Source organism: Macrotis lagotis, chromosome 4 (genome assembly GCF_037893015.1).
Source record: "Macrotis lagotis isolate mMagLag1 chromosome 4, bilby.v1.9.chrom.fasta, whole genome shotgun sequence".
NCBI lineage: Eukaryota > Metazoa > Chordata > Mammalia > Peramelemorphia > Peramelidae > Macrotis > Macrotis lagotis.
In genome coordinates, this window is record NC_133661.1 from 228402492 (window position 1) to 228416520 (window position 14029).

General features: G+C 41.6%; 1 protein-coding gene and 1 long non-coding RNA gene across 12 annotated transcripts in view; one reads left to right on the forward strand and one right to left on the reverse strand.

Moving 5' to 3' along the window:
• FOXN3 (forkhead box N3) overlaps positions 1-14029 on the forward strand; it is a 487407-nt gene that overhangs the window by 194731 nt on the left and 278647 nt on the right. For 9 of the 10 annotated variants that reach the window (XM_074235544.1, XM_074235538.1, XM_074235536.1 and 6 more), the window contains one exon: positions 13467-14023. In XM_074235544.1, coding sequence (XP_074091645.1) covers positions 13481-14023 — 543 coding nt within the window. In that variant the 5' untranslated portion in view covers positions 13467-13480. Of the gene's footprint in view, positions 1-8550; positions 8834-13466; positions 14024-14029 lie in introns of those variants that run through there. The other variant, XM_074235543.1, reaches the window with a different exon arrangement.
• Positions 1-14029, reverse strand: part of LOC141522260 (uncharacterized) — an 85953-nt gene that overhangs the window by 10966 nt on the left and 60958 nt on the right. Inside the window, exon 3 of one of the 2 annotated variants that reach the window (XR_012478173.1) lies at positions 11511-11588. This is a non-coding gene — a long non-coding RNA (uncharacterized LOC141522260). Of the gene's footprint in view, positions 1-10087; positions 11589-14029 lie in introns of those variants that run through there. The other variant, XR_012478172.1, reaches the window with a different exon arrangement.

Here is a 14029-nt window from a genome sequence, read left to right on the forward strand (position 1 = left end):
CATCAGTTTCCTCAGTTCTAAAATGGGGATAACAGTTCGTATTTCCTAAATTGTTATGAGGATCAAATGAGATGTTTGTAAAGTGATTAGCATGTTATAATAGCTGACATGGGGTTATCACCATCTAAATATTATCATATATGACTTAATACATAAGGATGTTGCAAAGAAGGCTTTTGTAAACCATAAGCCTTTATAGAAATAGGAGGAGCTCTCAGTTATTGAAATGTCTGCTGTTATTCTAGTAGGTTCTTCCTGTTTTCAACTTGCAGGTCAGTATAACCAGGAGGGTAGGCAGGTATAGAGAACAACATTATACACATAGAATCTTAGCCTGACAGAATTGGTTGGTTGTAGTCCTTCTTTCCTGAAGAGGACCAAAATGACATCACTACGTTAGAGACAAAATACACTGGATCCAACCCTGTCTGATCAGACAATACAACCTCAGAATACTCTCCCACAAATCAGGTACAAAGAGTCCATGTGATCATTTGGGATGAATTCTCTGAAAATGAGTATCAAATTTGCATGACAGAATAATTCCATTATGTTTGGGTGTGAGGGAAACCAGATATGTATAGACTAGCATGGAGATAGAAGGCTCACATTTAAAAAAAAAACACCACAAAATAGTTAAAATAATTTAATTCAAGGAGGATTCACCTTATATTTGGACTCATGGGAATTTATGGAAAATTTGGTATTAATATCATAAATACTGTAAGCCTGTTCATATCAGTACAATAGAATCCCTAATGGGAAATACAGTGTTTATTATACTAAACAGCTCTCCAGTTTACTCAAAACACCAACACTTTGAGAAAGGTGTAATTTTGTCCCCACTGATTGATAAGGATTTTTTTAAGCCTTTTGTAAAAAGCTCTGCAAGAATACTTATTTTCCCATAAGCTGTCTGCACTGATTCTGTGGAATTTTTGCAAATTGTTTCATGAGTACAGTACCTGAGAATATGAGGAATGCTTAAAATGAACCAGTAAGCTTCCCTTAAGAAGACCTGAAATTCAAGTGTAAGTCTGCCATTTTTAAGATGGAATAGAACTGTAATGTAGCCTGAACTGATTCATTCATTTAATTCAACAAACTTTAATGAAGTACTTACTGTACTAAGTACTCAGGAAAATAAAGATAAAAGTAAAAACAGTTCTTGCTCACAGTGATCATTCTTGCTCACAGTGATCAGACAGTTCTATTGCATAATATTCACCAATATTTCTGGCAATTCTCTTCCTTTCCATTTAGCCAGGGAAGCCATATCTGACTTCTCTGAATCCATCATGATTTTCTACCATCTTTATAACAGCACTTAGACTCTGTGAGTCCACAGTAGATATTCATTAATTACTTATTGATAAAATGGTATTCCTGCATCTGGAATCTGGATTTAATCTACCAATCAACAGAGAATTAAGGCTCACTGTGTACTCCAGATCAAGGGATACAAAAACAAGATGATCTGTGTTCTTGAGGAGCTCACTTTTTAATGAAGGAGATAACCTGCCAATAAATGAATTGGCACACTCATAGTGCAAAAGAAAAAGAAAAATTTAATAAATTGGAGATAATCTAATAGGGAAAGGAAGGAGGAGGGAAATAACTAGAATAGAAAGACATTTTGCCTAAGTTTTGAAGGAAGTTATGAGAACCTGGAGACACTTGTCAAGAGGAGAGCGTTCTAGACAAGTTATATAGTTGGTAAAAAGATATGGAGTTTTGTGTTTGAAGAGTAGCAAGTAGGCCAAGGGGCAGCTAGGTGACACAATGGATAGAGCACTGGGGTTTGGTGGCAAGAAGATTCATCTTCATGAGTTCTGGCTCTCAGACACTTACTAGCTGTGTGATACTGGGTAAGTCACTTAATATAAATTGCCTCAATTCTACATCTATAAAACAGAGAAGGAAATGTTATACTACTACAGTAACTTTGCCAAGAAAACCCCAAATGGGGTCACATAGAGTCAGACATGACTGAAACAAGTGAACAACAATAGAACAAAGGTAGGTCTATGTCACTGGATCATTGAGTATAAGGAAAAGAAGTCAAAAATCTACACTCTTCTCTTTATGTTTTAAAAAAAAGAGTTTGTAAGTTCAGTGTTTTCATTTTGCCTCCAGCAAGAATTCTTGATACAGTTTGGTCTTAGTTATTTCATTTTACCTAATGAAGGAAAATGTATCATCTCTTTTTCACACTTCACTAGTCACGACCCTATTTTTCTCATATATAATTTGTATGTGGCTTCTGTTCCATCTAGGGAACTTGTCATTTCACAAGGACTTCCCATTGCCTACCCTCTTGATTATGCAAATTATGCACCAGAATGAAAAATCTGGAGAACTAAGAAAGTACCAAAATTTCTCTAGTATATCTAGAATGATTATTGTTTAAATATAATTATTATAACAGATGTCCAGTGAGATTAAATTTTACTAATTATACAGTATTACACTGTTTTCTTTACTCTTTCCATACTACACACAACAAAGAAAGCAAACTTTGGTTTCCTAACTCCAGCAGGCATTGATAATCTCTCAATCTTGACTTTTTGATGTGATCCTTAAATTGGTTTCTTTCATTAACACTCCCAGTGCTCCCATCTAATTCAAGCTTTCATTATGTCCAAATGGGTCTTTCTACCTCTAATGTCTTCAGATCTTTCAGTTCATCCCTTGATAGATTAATCTTCCTAATGAAAAAGCCCTGAGTATGCCACTTACCTGCTCAAAAACACTCAATAGCTCCCTGTTGTTTATGGAAGATATTTCTGGTTCTTCTAGCAGTTATGTTTACACTTTACTCCTAGATTTTTCTGTATTTATTTATCTGTGTCCATAATACTTTTCCCCAGTAGAATGTAAATTCTTTGAGAGGAGGGATACTCTCATTTTTGATTTTATATCCTCCATCATCTATGATTGTAGATAAACCCTTGTTAAACAGGTATTATTCATCTCTGTTTCCCCAACAGAATCTGCAATGTCTTCTTCAGATAGGGACAAGGAAAAGGAATAAGCATTTTTCTAGTGCCCACTGTAAACTTGGCACTATGGTAAATATTTTGTAAATTTATCTCAATCTTAACCCTGAGATAAGTGCTATTATTACACAGTTAAGGAAACTGAGGCAAAGTTTAAGTGACTTGCCCAGGGTCACACACAGCTAGTTAATACTTTTGGCCTAGTGTTCTTTCTACTGTGCTATATAACTGCTGTGGAGCTAGACCTGTGATATTATTGATCATCATGAACTATATGAGGAAATTTCTTTTGCTTAAGCAAGTCAGCATCTTCTCTGCGACTTACAGTCTAGGAGAATTATCCAGCAGGCCTTCAATAAATGATGAATGAGCAAATAAAAAGAGAAGTAAGATAGGGAATGGAGAATTAAAATATCACAAAGCAAAATTATGATGTGAGAAATGGCAATTTGAGTTAGAAGTGACTATCCTCCATGCCTAGAATGTCCTTTCTCCTCATTTCTGTCAGTATTAATTCTCTCTGAAGTTCTATTTGAGGGCTACCTCCTCTAAGAAGTGTTTGCTGATTTCATTCCTCTCCATCCCACCAATCTGTTAGTGTTCTTTTTCTTCCTTAAATTACCTTACTTATGAACACACATTTCATCTTAGTAGAAGGGTTCTTGTGGTCAGGGACTGTCAGTTTTTGTTCTCTACTTTTTCCAGCCTGGCACAATGTCTTACAATTAATGGATTTTGATCTATCAACAAGGATTTATTAAGAGTGTACTGTGTGCTAGACCCTAGCTAGGTGTTAGAAACGTAAATGAAAAAGTGACAAGTTCTCAGCTAAGAGATTGCAGTATGGCAAAAGGAGAAATCAATGGAGGTAACATGTACATACATGTATATGAAAGAGCTTCAATGAAGAATGGTACTAAGAATGATACTGATAATAGAAAAATCAGGAAAGACTCTTTATAGAAGAAGTGGAGTCCAGGCATGGGGGATTGCTAGTGCTTAGACCTCGAGTGTTATGCTGAAACAGAGAAGTGAGAAGATAATTAACGTGTCATAAGATTTGAAAAGTCAGTTGGAACAAAGTTTTTGAAGTTCTTTAAATATCAAACAGGAGTTTAATTCTCAAGGTAAAAGGGAAGCACTAGAGTTTACTGAGTTAGAAGGGTAACATGGGTGGACATGCTTAAGGAAAATAACTAATAAATATATTCATTGAGTCAGAGAAATTCCATGGGGCTATTTCAGGCTCTAATAAACTCTTTAAAAAATATATTTATGGTTTTTGCAAGGCAGTAGGGCTAAGTGATTTGCAAAAAGGTCACACAGGTAGATAATTATTAAGTGTCGGAGCTCTGATTTGAACTCAGGTCCTCCTGATTCCAGGGCTGGTGCTCTATTCACTGAAGCACCTAGCTTCCCCTCTAATAAACTCTGTACCCAAGAAATTATTTTTAAACTTTTCAAGTAACAAGCATTTATTTTGTGTGTGTGTATATACACACATAAACACATTCTTTATTGATCATGTCTAAATTCTCATTCTGTATATAGAGTCTTTTATTGGTCAACAGGTAGGTAGCCAACTTTATCATTATTGGCCTTCTGGAACTGTGCTTGGTCATTGTACTTATCTGAGTTCTTAAGTCTAAAAATTGTTGTCTTTAAGGTGTGGTCCCTGTATAACGTGTTCGTCTGATTCTACTCACTTTACTCTGCATCAGTACATACAAACCTTTCTAGATTTCTTTGTATGTGCTCTTATCACCATTTCTTAAAATAAGATTCTCTTGAGTTTATTAAATCATAATTTGTTCAAACATTTCAAGTGTCTCCCCCCAGTTTCTAGTTCATTGCTATCACTCAAAAAATAGAGCCCTGGTTTTTTTTGTGTGTGTATATACACACACACAAATACACATTTTATATATATATATATATATATTAGTCCTTTTGTATATATTGGTCCTTTCCTTTTCTCTTTGAATTCATTGGAGTTTAGGACTAATTATTACTAGGTCAAAGGGAATGAACCAGTTAGAGACTTTTGGGACATAATATAACATTGCTTTCCAGGACTAGACTGATTCCCAACTCCAACATGCTTTAATAAATTTGTTTTCTCTCAACCTCTAACATTTGTTATTTTCCTTTTTTAAAATCATTTTTACTAGCATAATGGTGATGGTTAGAATCTCAAGAGCTGCTTTAAATGTACCTTTCTCTGATTATTAGTGATTTGGAGAACTTTTTATTCCAGGTTTGATAGCTTGGATTTCATTTGAAAACTCATACCCTTTGTTCAGTTATCAGTCAGACAGTGACTCTTAGAAATTTAAATCAGTTCCTTATAATGCTTTAGAAGGGAGACCATTATCAGAGAAACTTGATGAAGAAAAGTTCCCGCCCAAGGTAACTTTCCTTTCTTATTTTAGCTCTGGAAACTCTTAATGTCTAGACAGATCTAGAAAGGGCAGTGGAAGCAACCAGAAGTCAGCCAAAGGAAATCTTATGTGATGTGTTTCTACCTTAAAGGTAAATAAATGAAGAAGGGGCAGTGGGATTTTAACTAAGGGCAGAAGATAGTTGATATAAGGTGCTTAAAGATTCATAAATATTTTGCTTGTTATTTCATTTGTGAAGTACGTAATACAGATATTTTTATCTCTATGGATGATGGAACAGAGGTTGTTCCTAACTTGTCCATATTCAGTTTTCCTGCAGTATCTTATATTTCTTTGTACATCTCTTTTAAATTTACAATCGATAACAGTTTAAAGGATAATTAACATTTTTATAATGCTTTACAATCAGTCAACAAACATATACTGACTCTGTACTTTTGGCCCTGCTCTGTGTTAAGAGCTGAGAAAAAGCTTCCAGGTGGTATTATCATTCCCATTTTAAAGTTAAGTAAACTGAGGTTTAAAAAAGCAAACTTTCCCAAAGCCTTACAGTTAGTGTTAGAAGCATGGTTTCAAAGTAAAGTCTTTCTTGACTGTCTGCCCAAAGCTTATTCTGCTCCATTATTCTTCCTCTTATATTCCTAAGAATATAGGAAGAAGTAGGTATAAAGTAATGTATTGTATTTCAATGGTGACTTAAAGAGATGTTCTATTCCCATCCTAGTCTGAGGCGTCACTGTAGATGATGGTGATCTGTGGTTCTCTATGGCTACTGTCCTTTAGAATGCACTATCTTTGAGTGAAGAGATTGTCTTTTTTACTTGGAATCCTCAGACATGGTAGGTGCTTAATGTTTGTTGAATGGAATTTAACCGAATGCCAGTAGAACATAAGCTCTGGCAGGCCCTCCCAAGTTGGTGAGTTCTAAAGTGTGGGCCAGTGATTACCCTAACCAACTACTGAGAGGCTTATCATGAAAAGAATAACCACACACATCAATTCATAAAGACTTTCATGGGGTTATGATCTGTCTCTGTGGAGGGAATACCCACATTGATGAAATCACTGATCTTTTGAATTATTAAAAAGGATGTGAAACTCTGGTTTGAGTGAGCCAGTCAATAGCTTGGGGGGGGGTGTTCAGGAGTATGGAAAGGAAGGGTTGCTGATATACTCCTGGTCTATAACAGTAGCAGCACTTAAGGAACTCCTGAAGAGACTTGTAAGGCAATGACAAAGGAATAGGATACATTTGTTTTCTTTCTTTGGTAGTCTTATTGTTCTCTAGGTCCCAGGAAAACCCAGATTTTTATATTGCACTTGAGATCCATATCAAAATCTCCTCCCTTTCCCCCTCCCTAGCCGGTGGTGGTGTTTTTGTCTTCTCTGAACAAAACCTGAGTTGTTTGGATGTACCTCACCTTCCTTTTGGTATCTGTTCCCCTTGGGTTTCCATTGAGGGTGAGGACTTCTTATTGAAGTTACCCCTCGTGAGACTGATGGATGGGAGAGGATTCTGTTTTCCCTAGTGAGTCGTAGCTGGCCTTGTACAGAATGATTTCCAAGGCTGGTTTTCTTCTTTTCAGGAATGAGAAAAATTTAAAAGCAAAGAAGGTCATATCCCTTCTACTTCATCCAACTTGGCAAAATGTTGCTCCGAAACAGAACACATAGAAACAGGCTCAACATTCTCTTAGGGTCCACGAGAGTCGGGAGTTTTAAAAATGGTTCAATTGAATCTTCCATTTCACAGAGGAGGAAACTGAGACCTAGAAAGGTCTTGCCCTGGGTCACAAGGCGAAGGTCTCAGGATCCCCCTGGGCTCTTTCTACCACACTCTTCTAATTTCTTGTCCCCTTTAGTCATAGATTTTCCTCCCCAGTCTGCCCTTTGGTGGACTGGCCAGTCTATGAGCAGTTAGTAAGAGCTTTCCTCGATTCCAGTACTGCGCATTGTTTTGTCTGGTCCTTCAAAAACTTGTGCGGGTTCACCGGGGCGGGGAGCAGAACCGAAGCCTTGCGATCCACCGCCGGTCAGTGAAATGGCCGGGCTGCCCCCTCCCTGCACTAGGGGTCCTGTGGACCGGAGCTAGCACCCTGTGAAGAGATGGGGCGGCCGTGGTCCCCCGCAGCCGTGTGGGCGGGACGGCGCCGGGAGATAAGGCTTGTTTTCGCGCCTGGCCTAGAAGTCTGCGGGAGCGAGCGGCCGGCTAGCGGCTCCCCAGACCCCCGAGTCCCGTCCCGGGCCGGGCCGGGCCGGGCTGCCTCCCTGCCGTCTGCTCGAGCGGCGGCACCAAGCGGTGTAATTTTAGCCCAGGCTCTTCCTCCTGGGTGGGGGGCCGGGAGTTAGGAGAGGAATCTGAGGTTGGGGCGGAGCGGGATACTTGTCCCTGCACCCCAGCCTGGACCGCATCGCCACTCCGCTTTTCATTCCTTCTTTGCACCATGTATGGAAGCAGGACTGGGTAGGACCCGCCTGACCCGCCGGAGCCCGAGCCCGAGCCCGGCGGTGCCGTCCCGATCCGAGGGGCACTGCCTGCCCCCCGCGGCTCTGCGCTGAGGGGCCGGCGGGCAAACTTGTGCCGCGCCTGAGACCCCCGGCCCGGCGGCGGAGGCTCGTTTCTCCGTGGCTCTCCCAGGCCTCCCCCCCGAAGCAGAAAGTGTGCTCCGGCCCCCGCCCCGGCCCCCAGCCCCGCCGGCCCGGGCCAGCGAGGCCGGAGCCCGCTGCGGAGGGCCGGCGTGCGCGGTCCCAGAGCGGAGCGGGGCTGGGATCCGGAGCCGAGGCGGCCCCGGCCCCCTCCTCCGCCCAGGCGGCCCCGGCCCCCTCCTCCGCCCAGGCGGCCCCGGCCCCGGCCCCGGCCCCGGCCCCGGGCCGGACGCTGCGCCGGTGCCCGCTCGGCCTCACTGCGGCTCTGGCCGCTGCCTGCCCGCTGCCGCCGGCGGCCCAGCCCACGTTTTCCCTCTCTCCGGCTCCCTCCCCCTCCCGCTTTCCCCTCCCCTCCCCTCTTCCCCCTCCTCTTTCCTGGTCATGTGTCGCCTTTTTTTGTTTGCAGTGGAAACAATTTATCGCTCTCGGGCGAGCCCCGGCCCCCAAGCGCCGCTGCTCTCGAGTGGGGAGGTCGGCCGGGCCGGGGAGGGGGCGGGGGGCAGGGAAGAAAGGAGGCCGACTGCAGCAGGTCCCATGCCGCGCTCTCCCCCTGCTCTCCCCTTCCTCCTCCTCCTCCTCCTCCTCTTCCCGCTTCTGCTCCCCACGACCACCCCCTCCGCCGCCGCCGCCTGCTGCACATTGTTAGCCCGGGGAGGCAGCGATGTTCACTTCCATCAGATGAAAGTTTGTAACCTCACGCCCAAGGGCAGTTGTGGAATCTAATCCCACCCTCCACCCCCTTCCCCTTCCCCACCCCGCCCTTACCCCACCCCCAGCCGGATCCAGGTAAGTTTATTTCGAGCCTTGGAGGGCGTCCAGGGTGGGAGGTAGATCTGGGGAGGTGTGTGGTGGTGGGGGGGAGGCTGGGGCCCAGCGGGATGGGCTGGAGATAGTGGTTCTCGCCCCTCCGCAACTGGGCATCGAGGCGGGGTGGGAAAGGATGTTTGCTCTGGGGTTCCGATTGGGGCCGGCTCGGCCCGAGTAGGTAAAGGAAGAGAACCCCAGCCGAGCCAAGTTGGTTGGTCTAGAGAGTTTCCTGACCCGACGTACAGGATGTTTTCCTATTGCTTCGATTTCCGAAAGAAAAAAAAAAAGAAAGAAAGAAAGAAAGAGAAAGAAAAGAAAAAGAACGAAATCCCTTCAAAAAGAGACGAGAGTTGGCATTGTGTGAAGAGGACCGGGGTCTCGGTCATTCACACTCGAATCTTGGAGGGGGCAGGGGGCACAGGAGACGGACCCTAAGATAACGAGATGTGCCTAACAAAGATTTTTGCTTTCTTTCTTTTCTTTTTAAAAACTGTCCAGCCTTGGCATGGGGTAGGGGGAGTGAGTCTCCTGAAACGTTCCCTAGCCACCCAGACCCACGGACCCTCTTGACTATCAGGGTTCCTCGGGTGCATGATAAGTTGGGGGCTGTATTAATTTTTATGACATGCAACCCATAAGGCCAATAAAACGTTTATGACATCTGACCAGCAGTGAAGGTATGTGAGCTCGCAACTGCCCTGTGTGTGGGGAATAAGAGCAGTTTTTCGGTCTCCTAGCAACACGCCTGATTGACTCTAAGTTCAGCCAATCACTGCCTTCACTGTTCCCCTTCAAATGTTTTTGACAAGTACAGTAGAAGGCAGCCAGAGTGCGCGCGCAGGAGCTGGGGGGGGGGGTGGAATTGCTCCTGGCCCCACAAACTCTGGGACTTTTTTAGCTTTGCTATTGAAATATATATCATTATTCCCAACTCATCTTTTTAAAACCCACAGTGAACACCTGTTGAGGATTTCCAATTTGTATTGTATCTGCCGGTTATTGTGAAAAATTTTTAGAAGTGGCCAAGAAACAAGCTCTTCTAAAGCAGTTTGTCTCTTTTTTTTTTTTAAAAAGAAAGGTATAAAAAACAAAGGGAGGTATAATATAATTCCAAAAAGAAAAGTTTTAAGGGTCACCACTGAATAACTATTGACTTATCTTGTAGAACAGCCTAATTGGCAGCGGATTAAAAAATATTTGCTTAACTGCATACTCTTCTCCCTCTCCCCACCCACCCCCACCCCCCAATAGGGAGAGGAAAAAGATTTGGCTAGTGTTGCAGTTAGAATAGAATAATGGAAAAATCCTCAGCTGTGGTTTTTGGAAAATGTGTTTTAAACCAAACTTAGAGGTCAAGAGCTCTGCACACTGTTGCTATAAAATGCATGATTTGTAGGTATGTAGTTGGGGTGGGTGGTTGGGAGAAGCTAAAAGGAAAGCTGTCGGAATATAGACAAAGCAAAGAAATACAAGGTTATTGGAGTCTGTCCCCTTTTTATTTTTCTAAACTTATTTTTGAAGTATCGTTTAAAGAAAGAAACTATTATTGCTGGCCTCTGAAAATGTTTGTTTAAAACAAAAGAAAACATGGAGAATAGCTTGTTCATTCCTTTGGGAAGCTACTGACAAATAAGCAAATTAAACAGAAAGAGAGCAGCATGTTGTCATAGCAACAGTGCAATTAAATTACTTTACTGTCAGCCATGATATAATTTTCCTGTTTAGAAGCTCATGAGATATAAAACTTTCATTTGAAACTCAAGTTGACTTGAACTTGAATAGTTGGTCTAGCTTGTTCCCCTTTGAAGAGTGGGAAGTTAAAGTAGAAATTCAGATATTTGATAGGAACTTAGGACCTTTGAGAAAGAAGCCCAGATTTGATCCAATTATAAAAAAAAATTCAGGTTATAGTACAGCTCCTCTCCCTTGGCCACTGTAGTTGCTTCTGTTTGGCAGGAATAAAATATACCTTTGTATATCTCATGTTTTCTGTTTTGGAGAGGAAAGTCACAGCTTTTGAAGTTGCAAAAGGGACACAGGTCATTTCAGTTTCCACCTTCTAATTTTTAATTTTACAGATGAGGAAACTGAGAGCCAAAGAAGTGAAGGAACTTGCCCAAAATCACAGATTGCTCTATTTTTTTTGGAGTAGAAAAAGTACTCTTCAAGCTACCTTTTTTTTTCATTCATTCAAAATAGTGGCTACTAAACCCCCTACTCTTTATGGAATCATCTAGATTGAGCAGTGGATGGAATAGAGCTGTGTATCCTCAGACAGTAACTAGCCTTGTGATCCTGTGTGCCTCAGTTTTTTCAACTGTAAAAAGTTCTAATCATGACACTTACCCCTCAGAGGTGTGTGTGTGTGTGTGTGTGTGTGTGTGTGTGTGCGTGCGCACATGTGCGCGTGTGTGCATGCACATGCACGCATGTGTATATTTATGTGTGTACTCATGCATGTTTGGTGGAGGCAGCAGGTTGGCGGGCAATGAGAGCAGGACTTGAAGGTAGAAAGAGGTCTGTCAGTCAGTAAACATTTATTTAGCATTTACTGTGTGCTTCACTTTGGGGTCGAGTACAGCCTTTGAGTTGTGACTGAAATGCTTACTGCTTTAGGCAGCTCTGGGACTAGTAGTAGAAAAAGCTGTGAACCTACTTTGGTGGAAGGAGTTTCCTCATTCAGGGTGTTCCCCTCCAGTGTAGCCAGTAGTACAGGCCCAGGGTATGTAATGTGCTGGAAGAGAAACAAATATAAATAAGACAAGGCCCTTATCCTCTTTTCTACAGATAAGTTCTAATACAACTTAAACTCTAATAAGCCCATAGGAGGGAATCCAAGGGTTAAGAGATGAGGAGGAGATCCCTTCTGGCTTTGGAAAAAATCAGCAAGGACTTGATAGATACATATTGCCACAGTGGAGGAATCCTTAGGTCAAGATTGAGTCAGAAGAACTAGATTTGTATCCTAACTCTGCTATTTACTTGCTTGTGAGTATGTACTCAAATAAGTCACTTCCCCCTCTCAGGTTTCTTCATTTATAAATGAGGAGGCTGAGTTCTGTGACTGCTAAGGTCTCTCCAGATTCAAATTCTATTGTCCTTTGAGTGGCAAGACTCTTAGAGACAATTTTACTGTTCTTTTGATGGACCTTGGCATTTTGTGGGTCTTAGCTCCTTGCAAAAATGTATGGTTTGAGTCTCCCCCCGCTTTCCCCCTTGTAAGGAACCACATCCACAGAGCATCCAACTGCTCTTTTGCATAATTTCTGCTGTGTTTCAAAACTCATGTAGGTTTTTGAAAGTTAACTAAACTTTCTATGGGTATAGGTCATTCCATTGGCTACTGTTTGCCACTCCCTCATGTATTTTTTTAGTTGCCATTTTATCATATGCTTCTTGTTCTAGGTCACTGATAAAAGTAGGGAAATATAATTGTGTAGCAATACATGTATTGGTATTCCTTCTATCTTCAACCTATGGGTTCTGATTGCCTTTCATACATTCCTGAAGTTACTTGCCTCCCCCCCCCCCCAATTTCTTGCTCCTATACAGCTATTGTTAAAATTACAGATTTTGTTACTTATGAATAGGAGATGTGCTGGGGAAAGAGGGAGAGAAACTCTAGAAAGCACTTAAATTGATGTGCCTTTCTGGCAATGTAGTTTAATCACAAATTAGTCCTGATGCATTCAAAATGGGAACAGCTGAACTTAATCTGAAACAACTGACCTTAAGTTTTATTCCACATGTACATACCCATAAATATGGATAGGAATATATGTATTTTTACATATATGTACATGTAAATATAGGAACACATATTTGAAAGCAGAGTGATGTATGTATACAATATGATGCATATAACTGTTAAATAATAATTTGCTTTCCCCCAAAAGTATTTGTTGTGGGATTTGGGGGATGATAGTCACAAAGAAATATTGATATCAAAGACACATAGGAGATCATCATTATTGAATTGTCTTTGACTTAGTTTCAGGACTTGTAGATTTCTGCCCCAGTCACTTATTATCGTGGATGTCTGGCAAATCGTTTTCAATTCAGTTTTTTCATTCGGAAAAAAATACTTTACTTCCTACTTCATAGGATCATGAGAAAATACATTGTAAATTCTATGGCTCCAGAGAAATATTAGTTGTTCTTTCTATCTCCTGGAGATGGTAAAAACTTGGCAGTAAAAATAATAATTTCAAGGTGGAGGGCAGGGGAGGTCACTTTTGGTTTCATTAGAGAACTAGGAACAGTGTTAGAATTCTTCTTTGATTTGAGCAAAATTTAAAATTTTTAATTGTGTTTGTACCTCATCATTAATAGTTCATTTGTGTGACTGTAATAACACAAGTATTCTACTATTTCCCATGTCATTGTCATTGTTACTATCCTATTTAAGATCTGTGCCTTCTCTGAATTGCTAAGGATTCCATTTGTAGCTTTCCTAAGTGTAGATTAGTGAGAGCAAAGAAGGAAAGAGATAGCCATTTAGGGGAGAATTGGGTGGAGGTCCGGGGAAAAGGGAGGGAAGGAAGGAAGCTTGTTTTGTACATTTTCTTAAGTTTACCAGCTAATCTTTTCTTTCTCAAATTTACTTTGCTAGGAGCCTCCACCTAAATGGGTCCAGTCATGCCTCCCAGTAAGAAGCCAGAGGGCTCAGGAATTAGTGTTTCCAGTGGCCTGAGTCAGTGTTACAGAAATAGCGATTTGTCCAAATCCCTTCACGATGAAGATGACCTCGACTTTGCCTTGCCTGCCATCCGATTAGAAAAAGGGGCAATGGAAGATGAAGAGCTCACTAACTTGAACTGGTTGCATGAGAGTAAGAACTTGCTGAAAAGCTTTGGGGATTCAGTCCTGAGGAGTGTCAGCCCTGTTCAGGACATCGACGATGATACACCCCCATCTCCTGCTCACTCTGACATGCCCTATGATGCCAGGCAGAACCCCAACTGTAAACCTCCTTATTCTTTTAGCTGCCTCATATTTATGGCCATTGAAGACTCTCCAACTAAGCGACTACCAGTAAAGGATATATACAACTGGATCTTAGAACACTTTCCATATTTTGCAAATGCACCCACAGGGTGGAAAAACTCAGTGAGACATAATTTGTCATTGAATAAGTGTTTTAAGAAAGTGGATAAAGACCGAAGCCAGGTAAGT